Genomic DNA, 20672 nt, shown 5'->3' on the forward strand with positions numbered 1-20672 from the left:
TGTGTTACTTTAAATCGTGCAATCCTTTCATTTACTCATACGAGCTTTGCAAAAAGCTTACCGGGTTTGTATTGTTGCAATCCCGGTACACTATTCAAACGGTGTAGCGGGTAATCCTGCAGGTCAGGAGAATCAGGGCGGTGATCGAGCGGGTTAGAGTACTTGTTATAGTTTTACAGCATTTGTAATAGTGAGGTGAGTTAAGCTCTTTGAACCTTACAATTTGATTTGGTGAGAGTGTGTTGTAATAAATAACTTGAGGATTTGATTTATTGTAATATTGAGAGGTGTGAAGTGTGGTTGTTTGCGAGAAAAAAATTCAGGACGTTATTTGTTATTGATGTTAATCATGTTTCGGACTTTGAATCATTTATTCAAAATTCGGGGCGTGACACTTGTCACTGACCAAGTTACTAGCCAAGTCATGTTGCATTTATTCATAGTAATCTCCTCAAGGGAAATCTTGATGAGGAGATATCCCCTCAAGACCAATATGAGTGAGGAGTAATCTCCTTAAGGAAAATCTAAATGATGAGATATCCCCTTAAGGAAAATTTGGGTGAGGAGTAAAATAATTCCCTAAAGGCTAATTTGTGTGAGAAGAAATCCTCTCAAGGCTAATATGGGTGAGGAGTAATCTTCTCAAGGGAAATCTGGGTGAGGAGATATCCCCTTAAAGAAAATTTGGGTGAAGAGTAAAGTAATTCCCTAAAGGCTAATATGTGTGAGAATAAATCCTCTCAAAGCTAATATGGGTGAGGAGATATCCTCTTAAAGAAAATTTGGGTAAGGAGTAAAGTAATTCCCTAAAGACGAATATGTGTGAGAAGAAATCCTCTCAAGGCTACTATGGGTGTGAGGAGAAATCACCTCAAAACTAATATGGGTGAGGAATAATCCTCTCGAGGTGAATCTAGGTGAGTAGAAATCTCCTCGAGAGGAATCTGGGTGAGGAGCAAGAATTGAACCAATGACAAAGTCAGTGACATGATCAGTTACATTTCAATTACTTGGTCAATTACATACATTGTAAGTGACATGGTCAGTTACATGATCAGTTACATACATGGTAAGTTACATGATCAGTTACATGGTCAAGTCACTGTTAATCTCAAGTCATTGGCCAAGTTATGTCACTGGCCATGTCATAGTCATGAACATGTCACTAATTATGTGAATGACAATCCCCGGCCAAGTCACTGATAAAGTCACTGGTCAAGTTGCATGTCACTGTAAACTCTTGGCAAAGTCATTGTTAACCTTAAGTCACGGGCAAAGTCATTGACCATGTCGCTGTTAATTCTTGGTCAAGTTACTGGTCATGTCAATGGCTATGTCATTGGTCAAGTTACTGACAAAGTCACTGACATGTCACTTACCATGTCATTGTTATACACGTCACTGACCATGTCACTGTCAATTCCTGACCAAGTTACTGGTCATGTCACTGACCATGTCAGTAATCATGTAACTCTCAAAATCACTGTCACTTACCAAGTCACTGTTAGTGAGGTCACTGCCCAAGTTATTGGCTATGTCATTGGCCATGTCACTGTCAATCGTTGTCTAAGTCACTGTTAAGCTCAAGTCACCGGCGAAGTCACTGCCCATGTCAATGACAAAGTCAGTGACATGATCAGTTACATGTTCAATTACTTGGTCAGTTACATACATTGTAAGTGACATGGTCAGTTACATGTTCAGTTACATGGAAAGTTACATGATCAGTTACATACATGGTAAGTTATATGGAAAGTTACATGGTCAGTTACATGATCAGTTACATGATCAGTTACATAGTCAGTTACATGATCAGTTACATGGTCAAGTCACTGTTAACCTCAAGTCATTTGCAAAGTTGCATGTCACTTACTATGTCACTGTAAACCCTTGGCAAAGTCATTGTTAACCTCAAGTCACGGGCAAAGTCATTGACCATGTCGCTGTTAATTATTGGTCAGGTTACTGGCCATGTCAATGGCTATGTCATTGGTCAAGTTACTGACAAAGTCACTGACCATGTCACTTACCATGTCATTGTTATATACGTCACTGACCATGTAACTGTCAATTCCTGACCAAGTTACTGGTCATGCCACTGGCCAAGTTACTGACCATGTCAGTAATCATGTAACTCTCAAAATCACTGTCACTTACCATGTCACTGTTATATCTATGTCACATTAGTTATGTGAAATGCGTCACTTACCATGTCACTGTTATACACATGTCACTGACCAATTCACTCGCCAGTGAAGTTATTAGTCATCAGACTAATAACTTGTTGTATTGTCTAACCATCAGACTATGAACCTCTTCTAAGAATTTCTCACATAAAGTTGGACAAATACTGTAAGACATATGTTCTAACAACTGCATTACATTCATTGTACGTCAAACAAAAAAGTATATAACCACCAACAAAATTATGGTGTTTTCTCTCTTTATTCCATTTATAAAAATGCACTTGACATACAAAAGTATTAGTAATACAACATCACTTTATTCCACCTCAAATATGACAGATTCCACTGTAGACTTATGAGCTTTTGCCTTCTCAAAGTTAATGGTTGCATCTTGCCTGCTTTTCACATCAACACTCTTTAGTTGAAGCATCTCCTTCCAAAGACTGAATGTTTTTATTCTATCTGGTTCTCCACATGACTTTTCCCAATCTACGAGTGATTTAAGCACATTCACAAGACACTGGCAAGGTCAAGGAAAAAGAGGTCATCCAGCAACCTGTGCTACCATCAATGAATATATAGCAACAAGAAAGCATATGATGAACTAGCCAATACTGAGAAGGAGTAAATCGTTAAACTTACCAGAAGAGACGAACCCTTTATTGAAGTAGTCTGGGACGCAACAGCCATATTGGATCTGCATTTTGCATCCCTTGAGATATTCTGGATAGAGTTATAACCAAATGAAGAGTCAGAATACCTTGCAGTATTAGATGTACAAGAATACCATATTTGGAAAGTATGAAGAACTTCATTGGGAAACAGTAGGTAAATTATACCATCCGCTCAAACAAGTTCAGTGCCTCAAGATCGCAGTCATAGTTCACAAATATGTCAACAAGCATCTGATGATCCTTGCAAACCTTTTCAACCATCCTGCAATCCCGCACCTCATTAGACGACCAGAAAAAGAAATTCAAAATCATAGTGATCACATTAGCCATGTGAAAACTGAAAGTGACATGTTCAAGATACTAGCAATGTGATAACCAGAAAAGGCAATACCTAAGGACACTCATTTTTTTGGTTCATGGGTAAATCCAAACCATCCAGGGACCGGAGAACTATCAAAGGAAAGAAAATGCATATTTCACCTTGAATAAAAATTGTTGGCGTAAAGAACATAGTATGTCAAGGTAATTTTTGTAACTATTTGTATAGATCATAGACTCACCTTGAGACTTTCTCTGAACCGCAACAAAATTCTAGTTGCATACTGCAGGAAGGAAACTAATGATCAGAGGCAAAAATCTCATAGAATATTCTACCTAAATCCGATAAAGAATATATGTAAACCTGTAATATGATAGGGGACGGCGAAATTGAAGCTAGCAACAAAGCATATGATAGATTGATAGGTATGCTTTCAGTGAATCAATAAAATGGAAGTTCCTAGTAAATGGATGACCAACTCCTTCCAACAAACCCTGAAAGACCAAGTAATAAATCATATTATTCAAAAAACACTGAAAATAAGTGAAAGGAAAGCTCCTTATATAAGTCAATGAATAGGAAGTCTCTTCATGGATTATACATATCTTCCTTTCTGCATCCATAGTCTTAGAAAGAGGAAGCTCATACTTAATAAGTTCAAGAAATTACTTTTAAATAAAACTTTCAAGTTATTTAACAGTATTAGCTACTTTGTATGTAAGCATCTATCCATAAAAGCATGCACTTAAAATCACAAATAATCTTTAATATAACCTGCAGAAACTCAAGAGATAAAATCCTTGTCTTCAAAGTGACTTCATTGTTATCTTCCTTCATCTGCAGACCAAGTTTTGAAATTCATATAGGAGGCTTCAAGTTGCTTAAATAACTCAACAATTAGAAGACAGTGTACAAAAACACAAACCACAGGTTTCAGAAAACCAGTAAAGCATCACATTGAACTATGGTCATACTCTCCAAGTCATTCCTTCTTTTAAAATAGCGCATCAGTTAGAAGCATTACAAATAAATGTGAAAGACTGGGTATGTTAGGAATGCAAAAGAGAGATCTCAACGTATAATATCATATCCAAACCTGGTTATCTTTTTGCCATCTTCATGATGAACAGCTTTGTGATTGGCTCCCACATTCATGGCCATTGAGCATTTGTTTGAACTTTATTCCTTCCAAAAGTATATGGCTCCTACATTATGTCTACAATAGCCTAGGGTTTACATACACTTCACACATTAAGTTCCTGAACTACATACATAAACTGATAGGCATTAATAATCGGCACCCAAACACAAACACAAACCTCATAAGCATTCACGGAAGTTTCCACAGACTGAAGTAAGCTATGTATCCCTTCAGCTCTTTTTGCTTGTTCTCCAGCATAGTATTATCATACTGAAGGTAACTAACCTTCACCAAACCAAAACAAACACAATCAGAAACTGAAAAACAGAGTCAATCTACAATCGCGGTCACTACTTTTTCTCACAAGCATCTCATCAAACACCTTATCTGCACAAAAATCTATGCCTAATTAATTAATTCGGCCTGAAATTCCTACAACCTCCGGCCATATTCTTCATCGGATTGCTTCATCGAAGTGTTCATGATTCAAAACTACTCAAACCAAAGAAAATCGCATGACGCTAAATCATCTAGACAAATTCTTCCAGATCAAACATGTTGCTTCATTTTCCTCTTTCACAGAGAAGTTACCAATAATCATACAAAACACGAAGGAACAACGAGAATAGTAAAAATGAAAACAAAAATTTTCGATGCGATTGAAGAAAGGATAAGAAGCACTCACAAATTACCGATAATGCAAAAACCAAAGCTCTGAATTTTCAGATCACCGCTCGATAATCTACCCCCACTTGCACACCAGCGAGGTCGAGCTTCGGTCGCCGTCCGACTGCAGGAACGAGAACACGTGCTCCAGCACCTCCTCAGGGGAACGACCGCGTGCTCCATTTTCAACATTTTCCAAGTTCGAAATCGATTTCAAATCCAAACAACATCGTCTTGCTCTGGATGCGAAGCGAGGGCAGAGAAACAGAGAAGAAGAAGAAGCATGCCATTGGAGAGAGAGAGAGACAGAGAGAGTTGGGATAAAAAATAGTTCCGATCAAAATCGAACCAAGGTTTTAGGTTTTGATCAGATAATCGTCTTCTATCTTTTGGATTTCTAATCGGAGCTCTATTTGAGATTTCTGATCAAAACGAAGAAGATTTGAGCTATGTGATTCTTCAATATAAAGTTATAAACGTGTATCAGGCTTTAAGGGCTCTCTCAAAAAAAAAAAAAAAAAAAAAGCTTTAAGGGTAGAATCGGTATCAAAAAAATGGAACACTAACCTTTCTTAACATTACCTCATTATTCATAAGGACTAAATTAATATTATTAACAATTTATAATAGACTATTTTATCAAGTGGGAAACTAGGTGATCTTTTTATCATTTCACACTCAAATATAACCTTTTATATCATTTCCCTTAAAATTTATTTGTTTAATAAAACATCATGATTAACTATAATTATGTTTTGTAACACATGACAGTTTTATATTGAGTGGTGGTATCACCTACTAGCTCGAACAACATACGCCATCGAGGCCGCCACCATCAGATCTGCGGCTCCACCACTCCAAACACGAGGGGAACCCCCTGAGACAACCTACCAAAACCCGATCTGACCTCAGATCACCAAAGGACTCTGATACAATGGCGCGTAGCTCAGACTGACCCGATCCGAACAAGAGAAATTGGATATGGTACCAAACCCCCATTCCCCACTCCAACCACGAAAAGAACCTCTGCCGTACCCAGATCTGAACCCTTTCACCGCCACATCTGTTGGATCTGCAGCTCCAAAACCAAACCCTCCCTTCCTTCCTATGTAGCCACCCAATTAGGACGGGAAACAGAAAGATGAAACCAATACAAAAAGGGGTGAGCACTCAGTAAACACTTCCTCTCCTGGACCGAGACACCATGGCGAGGTCGCCGACAATGTTCGGCCGAGAGAGGGACTCTCACTCTCTCTATTTTTCGCTAGGAGCGTTCTAATTTAGCTAGGCGCGTGACTAAGTATCCGAATTTCTTTGAAACAGAGTTTGGAAAAACCTGATTATACTCGTATAGTATTTGTTTGCAGGCTTTCAAGTCTGGTAGAAGCTGATAAGGATTCTGATCGTTGCAGTAGAATGTATTAGTTTGTGGCTTTGGATGTAGAAATAAACAATGAATATGTAGGACTTGGTTTTCAATCGAGTTTCGAAATTGAGTATCAGATGCTAATGCTAGAAGATTCTCCATTATTATTCTTCAGGTTTACGTGTAATTTGAATCTTAAAGGGTTTACTGGATTCTAAGTATTTGTGATGATCTACGACATCCCTATTACACCCCATTCTGGTTTTCCTAATAAAAATCCCAGGGAATCTGTTTTTGTTTCGTCCTTTCAGATACAATCTACCAAAACAAAAAATCTGGACCCATGTTCATTGTTATAGTCATGAATCAGTTTATGGGGCAATCACAAAATGAACAGGTCATTCAGTAACATTACTAAACAAAATGAACAGGTCATTCAATGTAATACTAATCAAATTAATTGCACCTCGAGTCAGAGCAGACAGCATTCTTAAGTCTTAACACCACATTATTAAGCACTAGATAGCACTAGATATGATCTAGCTTTAAGAAAATATCACAACATTTTTATCTCATTCTCCATTAGAAAACTCTTATGCTTGCAGATTTTTGCCTTCTGTCAATGCTATATATATATATTTGGAACTTCAGCCAAGCCAAATGAGAAGTTATTGCGACTCGCAAAATTAATCTAACCCAAAAGGTTATATATATATATATATATATATATATATATATATATATATATATATATATATATATTTGGAACTTCAGCCAAGCCAAATCAGAAGTTATTGTGACTCGCAAAATTAATCTAACCCAAAAGGCTACTCACAATTAAGTTATAGCTTCTCCATGATTGAGCAGCAGATGCTGGAGAATGTTCAAGGTAATTCTGCGAGAGTCAGTGTTTCTACAAGATGTTCAACGTCCTCCTTAAATAGTAAACGAAGGGCACAACTACGCACAGCTGAGCATGTGCGGCTAGAAAACCACATAGTTATCCTGGCCAATTTGCATTGCCTCCACATCTTACTAAGAACCGAAGTGCGCGGTATATAATGGAAACTAGTAGCATAGTATTCTGATGGCTCGAGTATATTAATCTCTGCTTGCATCCTGTAATCAAATAAGCCATGCCAAGCAACATCAGAGTCCAGACAATAAACAAGCCAAACATTCTCTGAATCGAGAGCAATACTGCCATGACTAATGTTTGGATATTGGTTGCGGGACAACTGTGAACATATGGCAAACCCCAACCAATTATCATCATCGAACACATTCAGAGGCAGTTGGATTTCTGCAAAGTTGCCTTGGTTGATGAAAGGCATGAACCATTTCAACTTGAAAATTTCAGCTCCCTCAAAGTGACAATAAACAGGACGAGGGTCAGACCAGTCCTGTAAATATAAGTTCAAATGTCAATAAAAATGCCAAAAAAAAAGAAGAAATAATAATAATAACAAAAGTTGTGCATATGTGAGCAAGAGAGAGACCCAATTTCTATATTTTTGTAAGTGCAATTCAAATTGTTTTTCCCGTGGGGTTCTGGAATCCCGTTCTGTCATTCTCTCTATGGTGGCACCTTGCAATCGTATCAACTGTATCCATTCTTCTACCACCAACTTATTGTGAGATTTTAGAGAATCTTGCCTCTGCATGCACCGGATAATTGTATCAGCAAACCCTTGTATATCTTCCTGGTACACAATACGGAACCCACTTCTTTGAACCTTTACATGAGGGCTAACGATAGTGATGCAAAAGTCCATTGCAGTTGTTAATGTCTGAGTGAACAACGCTTCGGGAATCTGTGCCCGCGGCATGTAAATAACCAAAAGTTGATGATGTTCTTCTGACAATGGCATGACGTGCATAAGTTCTTGGGACACCGTACTACCTGCAGATTCATCCCCAGTTGTTAGTGTAACCAATACCAAATAGAAGTCCTCTTTTTTCATTGTCTGCCCCGCTTCCTCTACAAGTGATAAGTATATTGCAAATCCCATCCACTTCTTGTTCTTGTGTAGATTTTGAGGCAGCTCAATTGACACTCTGGCCAAATTTGACCTCATCATATCAGGGCAAATCGACCCAAACCACCCTGGGCTTCCTCTGAGGTTAAATTTGTACGTTGCAGAATAACGGTTTAGCGCCTGGAATATTGAAAATGCAAAATTTAATTAATTGGTAACCTCTTTTATTTCAAAGATATAGAGATTTGAGAGATATCATATAAACTAGCTAGAGAGAAACATAGACGGATCGACCTCAAGGTATCTTGGAAGAACAGACTCGAGGTTCTTTCTCTGCACAATAACTGTGGATTCTTCTTCCAGGGGTGGAATGAATTTCTCCCTGCAATATTTAATTGGAAATACATTAAAGTATGCAGATAGAAATACAAAAGCGGCATATATTTAACTAGTTGTGCATCAGAAAAGTAAATATATTCTACCATTTCTCAGATTCACTAAGCCAGCCAGACTCCAATACAGAGGAGTCCTCAACTTTATTCAGCCAAATCATTTGATCCCCACCGACTATTCTGGCTAACCATCTAGCATCTTGCTCATAGACTAGACGAATTCCACATTTCTGGACCACCATGGATGGATTGGTGGTTTCAAACATAGCACTCACCACAGTTGATTTATTTAACCGCCACTGTGGAAATGTCAAACTAGATATATAGAAAATCATAAGCAGATGAGAACTTGATCCAAAGCGGCGGAGGGATTCATCCCACTCCAACACATATGGTTCCAGGCGCACAACATCAGTTTCCAATGTGATTTGATACGAGTAATTAAGAAAATTGGGATCCGGTTCAATAAGGGACAGAGCAGTATGCCCCTTGACTGAGAATATAGCACACGCGGCAAATCCCTTCCACTTGTTATCATCAGTCAGATTTTGAGGTATGGGGATTAATATGGGATTTCTGGTAGATATAGTGCTGAACCACTCTGGAATTTCATCTCTTGGAAGTTGGAAAGTGAAATTTGAACTGGAAGATATCTGCAACTGCAACGTAGAACACAATAGCATCGTTAACTACTAGTTGAGAAAAAGGATAGATTTATAGAACACAATATGTTCTGTTTTTGTTATGAGAGAGAGATACTTCTTTTTCTATTGGAAGCGACAGGCTTCTCAGGGGCAAATAATGATCAACTTGTTTGCCATCTGTATGCCGATGTCTCAAACGCAGCTGTGGAGATTCCCCTTCATTTCTTGGAAGCACCCAGCTTCTGGAAATTTCTGAGACTCCAAGTGCTGAAGAATTGAGGGAATTGACGGTAGTCACTCCAGAATCCAATGGAGTCAATACTTCGATTTGATTTGGGTAATCTGTCAGTGAAGTACAATCTTTTGCATACACGAATTGAAGACTTAATGGAAGCTTCTTGGGCAGCAATTGAAGCTGTCTGCAATTACTCAAGTCCAAGGTCTCGAGCTTTGAGAGTTGAGAGATACTTTCAGGTAATTGCACAAAACAATTACCACTTAAATCCAACCTTCTTAAGGAGATTAGGCTGCTAAGATCATTGAGAATTGCTCCATCGATCAGATTGCAATAACTCAAGTCTAGCTCTATCAAACTCGATAACGACGACAGACCTTTCCATGATTCTGAAACTAAACATTTACATCATCGGCAGGATAGATACTGCAGATGCTTCATGCCTACAATGAAAGATAACTCCCTTATGCAAGTTCCACCAATGAAAAGCTTCTCCAGACATTTAATACCACTCAGATTCTCAGGCATCTCATCAATTTTGGAGCAACCTGCTAGATAGAGTCTTTTCAAAGATGTCAAACACCCAATGGTATTGGGTAGATGCAAAAGGTTTTTACAGTCTGTTAGATTCAACATGGTCAGACCAGTCAAGCGTTCAATTGATGGAGGCAATTCCTCAATGCTGGTCCCATCCAAATGAAGCTCCAGCAAGCTTTTCATATTTCCTTCAATTTCTGGAAACTTCTTCAGTGCTGAACAGGATGAAAGCCTTAATATTTGAAGGAATTCAAGGGCAGTGAAAGGTGGAATGCTCTCAACAGACTTGCAATGTGTCATATTCAAAGAGACAAGTTTCTTCAGAGATCCAAGAGACGGGTGAACCTCCACCAAGCTCGTACAAAATTGAAGCACCAACTTTTCAAGATCTGGAACCTCAGTGAAGTCTGGAGTCGACTTCAAGTATGGTGAACCACTCAGATCTAAATGTCGTAGCATGCTCCATCCCTGGTATAATTTCAAAGATGATCATCACGTGATTTAAAATAATAATTACACATTCCTTTGTGATTCCAAATTACAGAATTAGTAGAATTACTGAAAGGTTGACGTGAGAGTAATGTCCAATCTCAGTATGAGAATGCCATATTAATTTTTATGGATTGTGTAACTAAGGACGACCAGGGACCATATATATTTAGTTATGTAATTCAAAAAAGCTGCTTCATCTTTCCTAATAAATGAGAACATAATCTAAAATATCTGTGTTATACTGTTACGAACATGCATAAAATTAATTATGATCTTACTTTTTTTTCCCCTCCATAGTTGTTCGATGCGGCTGAAATACATGTGAACTTCCACAAGTTTATCCGGTTGAAAATCTGACGGGAAAGAAACCAAAGGACACTCATGCCATTCAAGATACTGCAACTCATTAGAAAGATATCTGATGTTTCCGGTACACTTCAAATTCCAAATCTTGAGCAACCTCAATCTGTCCATTTTTGGGAAGTCATTATCAATTGAGTGACCAACATTGTCTCCCGTTGGACATTGGAGGGATATGCTTTGAATTGCACTCATCGCCTAATAACAAAGAGCAAAGTAGTTATTGCACAAGATAGACCATAATAATAACAACAACAAAAAACAATAAATGATTTTCAGCACTTAGCTCTTTCATTACCTCGCTCTGACGAAGTACATGGATGATTTCATTGGGAAGCCACAACCTGCTACGTTTTTCAGGCTCTTCACGGCATTTTTGGCGAACAATTTCCCGACCCAATTCTTGTACCAAGTCATGCATCCCCAATTTTCTTCCAAACAGAGTTACCAAAGATTTCTCTATGAGAACTGCTATATCAATGTCCGGACAATGGTCACTACCTTGTAGTATTCTTGTTACATGATCTATGTACCCCCCTTTAAAGAAACATGCGATGTCCAAAAATATCTCCTGTTCGGTTTCTTCTAATCCATCGAAACTAACTTTAAGAACATCAATAATCCCTTTTGGAGGATTTTTTTTAAGTCTCTCCAATGCACTAGACCATAATTTTACACATCTACCACGAACAGAGGAACCCAAAACTTTAATAGCTAATGGAAGGCCATTAGCATATTTCAAAAATTCCTTGGATAGCTCGAGAAAATCTTCCCCAACCGGCTGGTCTTTCTTAAAGGCTTTCATACGGAAGAGCTCAAGAGCTTCAGCATCAGTTAATGGATTCACCTTATATACTTTATCTCCGTCAACTGCCTCGAGCAAATGTTCATCTCTAGTAGTTATGATGATTCTACTCCCTGGACCAAACAATTCCCTATCACACAATGCTTCCAATTGTTCTTCTTGGTCCACATCATCAAGAATGATAAGAACCATTTTAGAATGTAGCCTCTGCCTCATTATATTTTTTCCCATTCTAGTGTTCTGTACATTATATTTTACACTACCTCCCAGCAAATTCGAAAGAAGTTGCTCTTGTAAATGAACCGCACCTTGCTTTTCAATTACCTCTCTAACATTCTCAAGAAAGCTGCAACCTTCAAACTGGGCCTGTACCCTTTCAAAAACCACTTGTGCAATAGTTGTCTTACCGATACCACCCATACCACAAATCCCTATGATACGAACATCAGGACACCCAATGTCTAAGTACGAAAGCATTTCATTCAGGTGAGAATCCATCCCAACTAAATCCTCATATATTGTGAATATTTGATTTAACTCGGTGAAAATCTTTTCAACAATTTCGTGAATGACTTTGGATTCGTACCTGTAAAGTAATGAAATATTCTTACATATGTTATGTGTATAAGATATAAAGCAAGTAAGCACCAATTAGATAAAGACAGAGATAGTGGAACATTATATAATGCCAATCTATTTCTTCATTATGAAATTCTAATAAGAAGAATTAGAAATTTAATTTGATTTAGTTCTACGCATTTATAGTTTTTGAGACGGATATAATACGGACTAGCTCTGCTTTTGGTTAACGAATTCTCAATCACTAAAACATATGAAATCACAACTGGAGACCTGGCGTAATAAAAAAAGTTCATCCCGAAAATTATCAACTATAGTATAGATATATGGAAAGCTTACCGATCTTTCAGATCCCATCCAGAGATATTGCCTACTTCAGCAAGAGCATCTTTCCACCTCTCTACTTTGCCTGGTTCTTCTTTAAACCGCTCTCGATGCTTCTGAAATGCTTTCTCAAAGTGATCACCTTTTTGTCTTCGTACCTCAAACGGCTTAACATCATAGAACACAGGGAGGACTGTTTGCCCCATGGCTCTCCTGCATTCAGCGACTTTTGCAAGCTCATCCAAACACCACGCAGAATCGGCGTAGTTTTGAGAAAACACCACAATTACATATCTGGACTCTTCAATTGCTTTCAAGAGACTTGGAGCAATTGTTTCCCCTCTCTTAAGTTCTTCATCATCTCTAAATGTGTATATGCCTTTCTGTTTGAGAGCGGCATAAAGATGGTCTGTGAAATTTGTGCGGGTATCTGTACCTCTGAAACTGAGGAACACATCGTATGTCAATTTACGGAATGGAGGAGGAGGACAAGAAGACGAAGGAAGATCTATTTTGGTAGTCATTGAAGGAGTTTAGAATGGAGGAGGAGGACAAGAACTTAAGAACAAGAAGGAAGATCTATTTTGGTAGCCATTGAAAGAGTTTAGAGTGCTGCTGGTCTCCGTTAATGGCGAACACTACGAATGACACCGACAGTTTTTTTTATAAGGATCCGGGTAACACCAGTGGAGGTTGGGTTGCACGCGCACGATAAAAGCGTCCTCATTTTTGTCTTTGTCGTTATACTGATGCTTGATGTAAATGGCTTGATTCGAAGCCAACGTTTTTCATGGTGAAATTATTTCACAAGGGTAAATGAATAAAAGAATGGTCTCATTTGTCAAAGCCAGTGTGTGAATTTCACATCAACTTTAAATTGCTTTTGACTACATGGCCACATAATTGATTAGATTCGTCACGGCACATGGTGCCCACGCTACGCTCCACTCAGCTTCGATCAATTATTTCCTCTTTTTCTTTTGCAACGGTTCCTCCACAGTCTTTAACTTTCGAATGCAAGTTCCCACCATTTTCCAACACCTCCATCTTGTCCTTTTCTTTGGCGAAGAAAGACCGTACCGGTAATTTTCTAGATGTACTGCTTGGGTTACGGTTACCGAAACTTCCAAGCAATTTCTGGCTTTCAAAATGCACTAGACGGTTCACACACGCGATGCTGCGGGTTTGTGTTTTTTTTTTTTCCTGCCTTGAATTTTAACAAATGTTTACCGAATATGTTGTCATTTTACATATTATAAAATCTGGTATTTTTTTTTTGAAATAATAAAATCTGGTATTTTAACCAAACAGGAACATATACATATTTCAAAAATGGAAGTATTTGACCTGGTATTATATCACACTCCTCCTTCAAGTATCACATTAGGGGTCATCATGGCCCGGGCTAGGGCCGGCCCGACCCTAAATTTTAGGACTTAGGGTCGGGCGGGGCCGGGCCTAGTCAAAGTCAACAAAATTTAGGGCCGGGTAGGGTCGGACCAGGGCTTAAATATGCTAACCCTTACCCGCCCGAAAAGCCCAATTCGCTAGGGCCGAAAGGGCTGGGTAGGGCTGGCCTTCCGAATAGGGCCGAAATGGGCCGAAAAAGGTTTTATTTTGTATAACCAAAAAAAAAAAATACATTATTTTTTTTTTCCTCAAAATGTGGCTCAATGTTTATATAGGTAATACAAGACTCATTGTTTTTTGTTGATCATATTTAATACACACACACACACACATATATATATAGAAATTAACTTATAACATTTATTAATTTAGTTAAGGTGGTTATATTCAATTAACTATCTCTCTAAATCTATCAATATTAATTGTTGTGTAACAAGGAAAATAATAGTTAAAGAAAACAAAGCCTATGTAATAGAAAATAATAAAAATAATATATAAATTTTAGGGTTGGGCCGAGTAGGGCTTTTAGGGCCGGGCCATAGGGTAGGGCCGGGCTTGATTTGCATGACCCTTACCCTACCCTATTTGAGAAAGGGTAGGGCCCGCCCGCCCTAATGTAAGGGCCGGGTAGGGCGGGTTTAGGGCGGGCTTAGGGTCGAAGGGCTAAATGATGAGGCCTATATCACATCATACAGGTCACAGCCTTTTTTATACTCATTCACATTGAAGAGCTGCTGCGTCAGTTTGGTGTAGGTAGATGCAGTAGGCAAAATATCCAGATTCTTTCATACTATAAAAACAGATCAACTCTAGAAACATCATTCTTTCTCAAGTAATAATCCCATAAACATTCTTATCAACAAAATCTCTTTTCTTCATAATATCCAAAATCTCCAAAGCATCTGCAAATCTATTAGCCCTGCACAGTCCTTTCACCAAAGTCTCAAAATACTTGGGAAGAAGCATAACCTCTTTATTCTTGAGCTTGCGAATATGTTCCAAAGCTTCTCTGATTCTACCAAAGATTCAGAAATAATTCAGGACACAACCATAAACCAATGGAGCTAATTGCATTTCAAACTTCCCACTACTCCCTGATCCTAACCAAACCAAAACAATCATGACTAAGCTCCGGAGCAGTACAAATTAATGCCATCTTTTCAAAACAAAAACAAAAAATGCTTTATTTGTTTGCTGCCAGAGGCCAAGAAGAAAAAGCATCTCAAGGTTTAAAATTTTCCGACTTTAAGACATTAGGAAGCTAATTAACCCACTCTTAAAGTGAGCCAAGTACGGGATAGAGATTAGTGTATGCCAAAACCATACGGCAATGACATGTATTTGGATCATACCTGTTGATATGTCCCCTTACTTGGTCAGGAGGGACGTAGCTTGATTGCAACGCCGCGTGGCAGTCAGTGTCAGAATGAGGCGTTGTCTCGGGAATCGCCATTGGCGGAAGTCCCTTTGCTAACAAAAAGCGGTAAGAAGTGTCGCGGGGATCTTCTGGCTTGAAGCTCAGCGATCAGTGTTACCCTTAGCGGAGACTGTTACTTACAAGATGAAAAGGGAGAAGTTCTGCTAGCTGTGTTGCGCTTGGCGGAGACTCTCTCGCTTGCAAGTTGAAAGGGATAAGTCCCGCTAGCGGAGACTTGCTTGCAAGATGAAAGGGAGAAGTCCCACTAGCGATGTTGCGCCTAGCGGAGACTGTCTCACTTGCAACCGCTAGCAGAACTTCTCCCTTTTCATCTTGCAAGTAACAGTTTCCTTTGAGGGTAACACCGATCGCTGAGCTTCAAGCCAGAAGGTCCCAGCATCGCTTCTTACCGCTTTTGTTAGCAAAGGGACTTCCGCCAACGACAATTCCCGAGGCAACGCCTCATTCTGACAATAATCGCCACGCGGCGTTGCAGTTAAGCTACGTCCCTCCGGGCCAAGTAAGGGGACATATCAACAGTCTTCGACTGCCCTGATCAGGCACGTTGACCCCCGACACTTGGGTATCAAAGATTTGGCTCGCTACCCAACACCCTCTATTCAGTACAGATCCCCCTCATCAAACAATGTCGGCCAAACGGAGGCCCATCTTAGCCGGGGAGTGAGGGACTCCCTAGGGGGCCTAGCAGGGGCCGACCAGAAAGGGCATAAAGCGCTCGCTTAATAAATCCATGGTTGACAACGCACTGACGCTAGTTATGCTGTTGCAAGTCTAGCAGAAGTAACGCTCCGAACCGCTAGGCAACTCCCCAACCAAGATTGCCCTCCTTGACAGGGGACTTGTACTTGCACGAGCATTTGCCAAGCATAATTAGCTATAATGAGCCACGCTCATACTACCGCCAGCGGTACCAACTACCACCAACGGTGTGACCTACGGAAACACAGCCAAGCAGGCTACCACTTGAGCCCCGGTTCACCCCTAGATCACCGCTGACGCGCCGCGCCAAAACAGCATCAGAAGCTCTACAAACTGGGAACTGAAGCATATCAGTCCCACATCGAAAACAAGGAAGAGGTCAACCTCTTCCCCACTTATAAAAGGTTCACTTCTCTCTCCTCATTAATTACGCATATACTACTTACCTACTGTTATTCTGTCAACAGAAATACATTGACTAACTTAGGCATCGGAGAAGACAAAAACCGCCCAGCGCGGTCTCCCTTTGACGCCCTTTGTATTTTACTTGACAGGTAGCGGAAATATTGATTACATCACAAGTAGCGGTCCGTGACAAGACCCGCCCCGGATTCCACCCTGGAATCCGAAGTGGCCCTGCGGGACCCACTTTTAAAGAAGGTTTACCAAAAATTTCGGCATAACCTCCCTTAAAAAGGGACAACCCAAAAACCTGCGGAAAACAAATTTCACTTCTAATAATCCAACCACATACTTCTGGAGCCACCCTGCTCCCATCATTCAACCAACCCAAACTCAAAAAAATAATAATGTATCAAGTACTTCAAGTCTAAGAAACTCCAAGATTTAGGATTCTACAATTCATAAAGTTAGGTCGTAGACCTCAAATATAATTCATTACAAGTCTGGTCACAAATCCCATAGTAATCAGAGCAAATCTAGGAACGTAAATTAACATAGAGTACAGTAGGTTAAACAGGTAACCTACGAAATGTGATGACGGAAGCAGATGCGGTCACTATGGCTCACTCCTGAACGCCGAGCAGCAATACTGTAAAATGGGCATTTGAAACCGAAGGGCCCAGGGGAAAAGTATTGAAAAACACGTTAGCGTGAGTGGACAAAAATAAACAAATTTTAACAAAAGGAAATTTAATACTTTCCCCATTTATTTCTCTAAAAACTCCCGATGCATGCAATGTTTAAGGACAACAAAACAAGAGAAGTTCTGTACAAGAAAAACCGACTAGCCCCGCTAGTCACAACTAAAAGAAAAGATTGAAACTCCGGTACTCAAGAAAAATAGGACCAGCCCCGCTGGTTAAAAGGAAATCGAACTAGCCCCGCTAGTCAAAAATAGTAAAGTGAGTAGGGGAAGACGATAGCCATACGAGTGAGCCCCCCAGGCTCGGGTGATAGCCTCCCAGGCTAAAGTACTCCCATTACTCCCGTAATATACCCTTACGCCACTAAGTGTAGCGATAGGATACTGGGCTTCAGAATTACTGTCACAGAGACAGTAACCAGCGCCACAAAGGCGGAGGGCTTCGGTGATCCCATCACCTCGCCACAAAGGCGGAAGATCAAAGCTAGCAATGATAATAGTCACCCAAAGTATGGCAAAAGAAAATCCGAAAACCACAGTAAAATCATAAATACATAAGGCTTCCCCAACTCTCGCAAAAGAATTTCCATGACGTGTCCCACACGCCAAGATAAACTCAGATTCAAAAATAAATAAGATAAAATAAGCATAATCCAATGACGTGACCCCGCACGCCATAAAACTTCAAATAATAAATTATCCAAAACCATTTCCGAAAATAACCATATGCACGAGAAAGTAATACGATAAATAAATTATCATCTCGGAAACAAATAAATAAATGCATGCATCATTCTTTGAAAATAAAAGTCCACTCACAGTATATGGTCAATCCTGACATCGCTCGGTATTTTCCTCGTAGGGGGACTCCTCTCATCCTGTACGAATAGCACTCGTAAAAATATATTTACAGGACGGAAATTAACTTTACGATAATTAGAAATTGAAATTCAAAACGTCCCCCTTCAAAATCCAACTTCTCAATTCACATCGAATCCATCCGTAATTCTCCAATAATATTCATTCATCGATATATAAATTCTAAAGTGAATTCGAAAGAAATTCGGCGATCGAATTCACGTAAATCAATAATTAACCATTTATACTCAATTCGAAATTCCTCCAATTTCCACCAAACTTCATGTATAAAATTCTACAATCAATATAGGATTTTTGGAGCCAAAACAGTAATAAAAACTCAGCTCTACGCGCCACCCACAGTGGCCGCGCGTGGGGCCCACGCGCCGGCGACCACTACCTCGAAAATGGCCACCAAATTCCGGCAACAGCAACATCACAACAGACCCAATAATTTTCTCAACTACAACACATTCCAATTTTACCTTTAAACGCCCGAAAATGGCTGGTGAAGAAAAACCTAGAAATTTCAAACCCTAGGTTTGAAATTTCCTTCATTTCGTCCTCCACACAGTAGATTGGAGCTAGAAACTTGAGGGCAAACGATCACCGGCTCGAGGCGCCCCTATTAGACTAGGTTTGGCGGTCGGAGATGGCCGGAAATGAAGGAATTGCCGGAAGAAGCCAAACTGCAGCTGTAATGGTTCTTGCTTCGATTTGAGGTTTCTCGGCCAAATCGTTGAAATTCAAGGGCACCAGCGTGGGAAGGGAGAAGAGGCGACCTTGTGGTGGCCGGTTGTCCACCGATTGATGGCCGGACGGCGGAGAATTTAGGGGAAGAAGAAACCGGCGAAAATGAGGGAGGAAGAGATCGGGGGAGAGGAAAGGGAGAGTTACCGTGGGTTTCCGAAAATGGAAACCTACAGTGGTAACTTTCCATTTATATATTTTTATTACCATGAACAGTAACTTCCATATTTTAAGCTATAACTTTCACATACGAACTCTGATTTCAGTGTACCACATGTCCACGGACTCGGTTTAACGTCCCCTACAACTTACATGAAGGAAATTTTCTCAAATTGTTAACCCATAAAAAGTCAACTTCTAGCAACCCTTAAATTGATAAATACGGGGTGTAACAGTCCGCCCATCGGACCAGCGTTAACCAAAGGTTTAGCCACCACTAAATCGTAGACATTAACAATACCCAAGAAGATTTCTTTGCAATCAAATAAGATTGCATATAACTGAAAAATATAAAAGCATACATCAAATCAAAAACATTCTCAGCAAGGTCTTCATCACCAACAAAAGCAATCGCAGAGCCCAACCCCAAATCAGTAAGATAAGAAGATTTACGTTGATTTAAATAAATTTTTTTGAAGAAACCAAGCAAATACCTCTCAAAATGAAGACCCCTCAGCTGTCAGCCCACCTCCATTTTGATTTGTCATACCTGCAAAATTTGAAAGATGATGTTCTGAAATTTGGGGCTGTAATCAAAACCTAATAATTAGAAATTTGGGGCGGTAATCAAAATACAGATCCCTCTCCCACTTCTCTCTATGTATCTGTCTGCTCAGTCTTGAGATGATGAGAATCTCATCTTTCCTGAATATCACCCCTCTCTCTCTCTCTCTCTCTTTGTGCGAGGCAAAGAAACACCCTGTGACCCTGGCTCTCTCGATCCTTCGACACATCACCATGGCATAGACATAATAAAACAAAAAAGAGGGGAAAATAAGTAAATCAATATGGCCGGTACTGTTCACGGGGAGATAGCACTTTAGTATAGGTAATTGTTTATGAAACAGTACTTTCACGTGAACATGCTGTGTTCAAACTTGAGGTCGACGCCAATCACGCCATAAAAGAGATTGGAAATAGAGACTGAGATGTCTCACATCACCATGAAAAGAATACCAAACCATTTATAACATGTTTACTTACTTGGAATGGGAGGGAATGATTACGGGGTAAAAGTATTATTGTGTTTATTAACATATAAAGGAATCGGAATGATTCCGGATAAAAGTATTTAAGCGTTTACTAACACATGAAAGAATCAGAATGGATGTAGGTCTCACCTCTTTATAAGGAATCGATTCCTGAATACTCAAGAATTTGATTACGAAGGGGAGAGATGGGTTTAGGAATCAATACCGATTGCTTTCTTCTCCAATTCCTGTTGTCTCCGTTTCATGATTAGTTTTCATTCCAAATAAGTAAACGTGCTATTAATTGTGATGTGAAGGCTGAACAACCATACATGTGATCTTAATCACAACATATTCTAACTTTTGTGTGTCAAAAAACATATTCTAACTTTTGTGAAATTATCTAGAATTAGTGAATTACTATAAAGTATACGTGAAATTATTAGATATATAAATTGATATTTATGACTAAGTATGTCGTACTTAATTTCCAATGTTTGTAATATTTTATAAAGGTAATTAA

At 39.4% G+C, this 20672-nt stretch overlaps 1 protein-coding gene, 1 long non-coding RNA gene and 1 pseudogene across 3 annotated transcripts; all 3 read right to left on the bottom strand.

Annotated features, from left to right (window-relative positions):
- Positions 1-2455: 2455 nt before the first annotated feature.
- LOC133745721 (brefeldin A-inhibited guanine nucleotide-exchange protein 5-like) lies at positions 2456-4269 on the bottom strand. 2 transcript variants are annotated; one of them, XM_062173839.1, is made up of 5 exons: positions 3543-4269; positions 3421-3462; positions 3026-3122; positions 2829-2909; positions 2456-2706 (listed from the first exon to the last, which is right to left on the bottom strand). In XM_062173839.1, exons 2-5 carry the CDS (start codon positions 3459-3461, stop codon positions 2503-2505), a joined length of 423 nt encoding a protein of 140 aa, XP_062029823.1. In that variant the 5' UTR covers position 3462; positions 3543-4269; the 3' UTR covers positions 2456-2502. The 2 variants fall into 2 exon arrangements, with proteins under 2 accessions (XP_062029823.1, XP_062029824.1); XM_062173840.1 differs by having other exon boundaries at positions 3252-3462.
- Positions 4270-4271: 2 nt separating this feature from the next.
- LOC133745722 (uncharacterized) lies at positions 4272-5426 on the bottom strand. The gene is made up of 3 exons (XR_009863747.1): positions 5006-5426; positions 4499-4605; positions 4272-4405 (listed from the first exon to the last, which is right to left on the bottom strand). It is a non-coding gene; the product is annotated as an uncharacterized LOC133745722 (long non-coding RNA).
- Positions 5427-7130: 1704 nt separating this feature from the next.
- LOC133745719 (TMV resistance protein N-like) lies at positions 7131-13317 on the bottom strand (annotated as a pseudogene).
- Positions 13318-20672: the final 7355 nt, after the last annotated feature.

Source organism: Rosa rugosa, chromosome 4 (genome assembly GCF_958449725.1).
Source record: "Rosa rugosa chromosome 4, drRosRugo1.1, whole genome shotgun sequence".
NCBI classification, from domain to species: domain Eukaryota; kingdom Viridiplantae; phylum Streptophyta; class Magnoliopsida; order Rosales; family Rosaceae; genus Rosa; species Rosa rugosa.

Bases quoted from the DNA above. Each gene is read 5' to 3' on its own strand.
- LOC133745721 (XM_062173839.1), bottom strand. From the start codon at position 3,461: ATGCAACTAGAATTTTGTTGCGGTTCAGAGAAAGTCTCAAG. The intron at 2,910-3,025 runs GTATAATTTACC...AACTCTATCCAG, and splicing joins TGAACTTGTTTGAGCGGATG to AATATCTCAAGGGATGCAAA. The intron at 2,707-2,828 runs GTAAGTTTAACG...TGACCTTGCCAG, and splicing joins TAAAGGGTTCGTCTCTTCTG to TGTCTTGTGAATGTGCTTAA.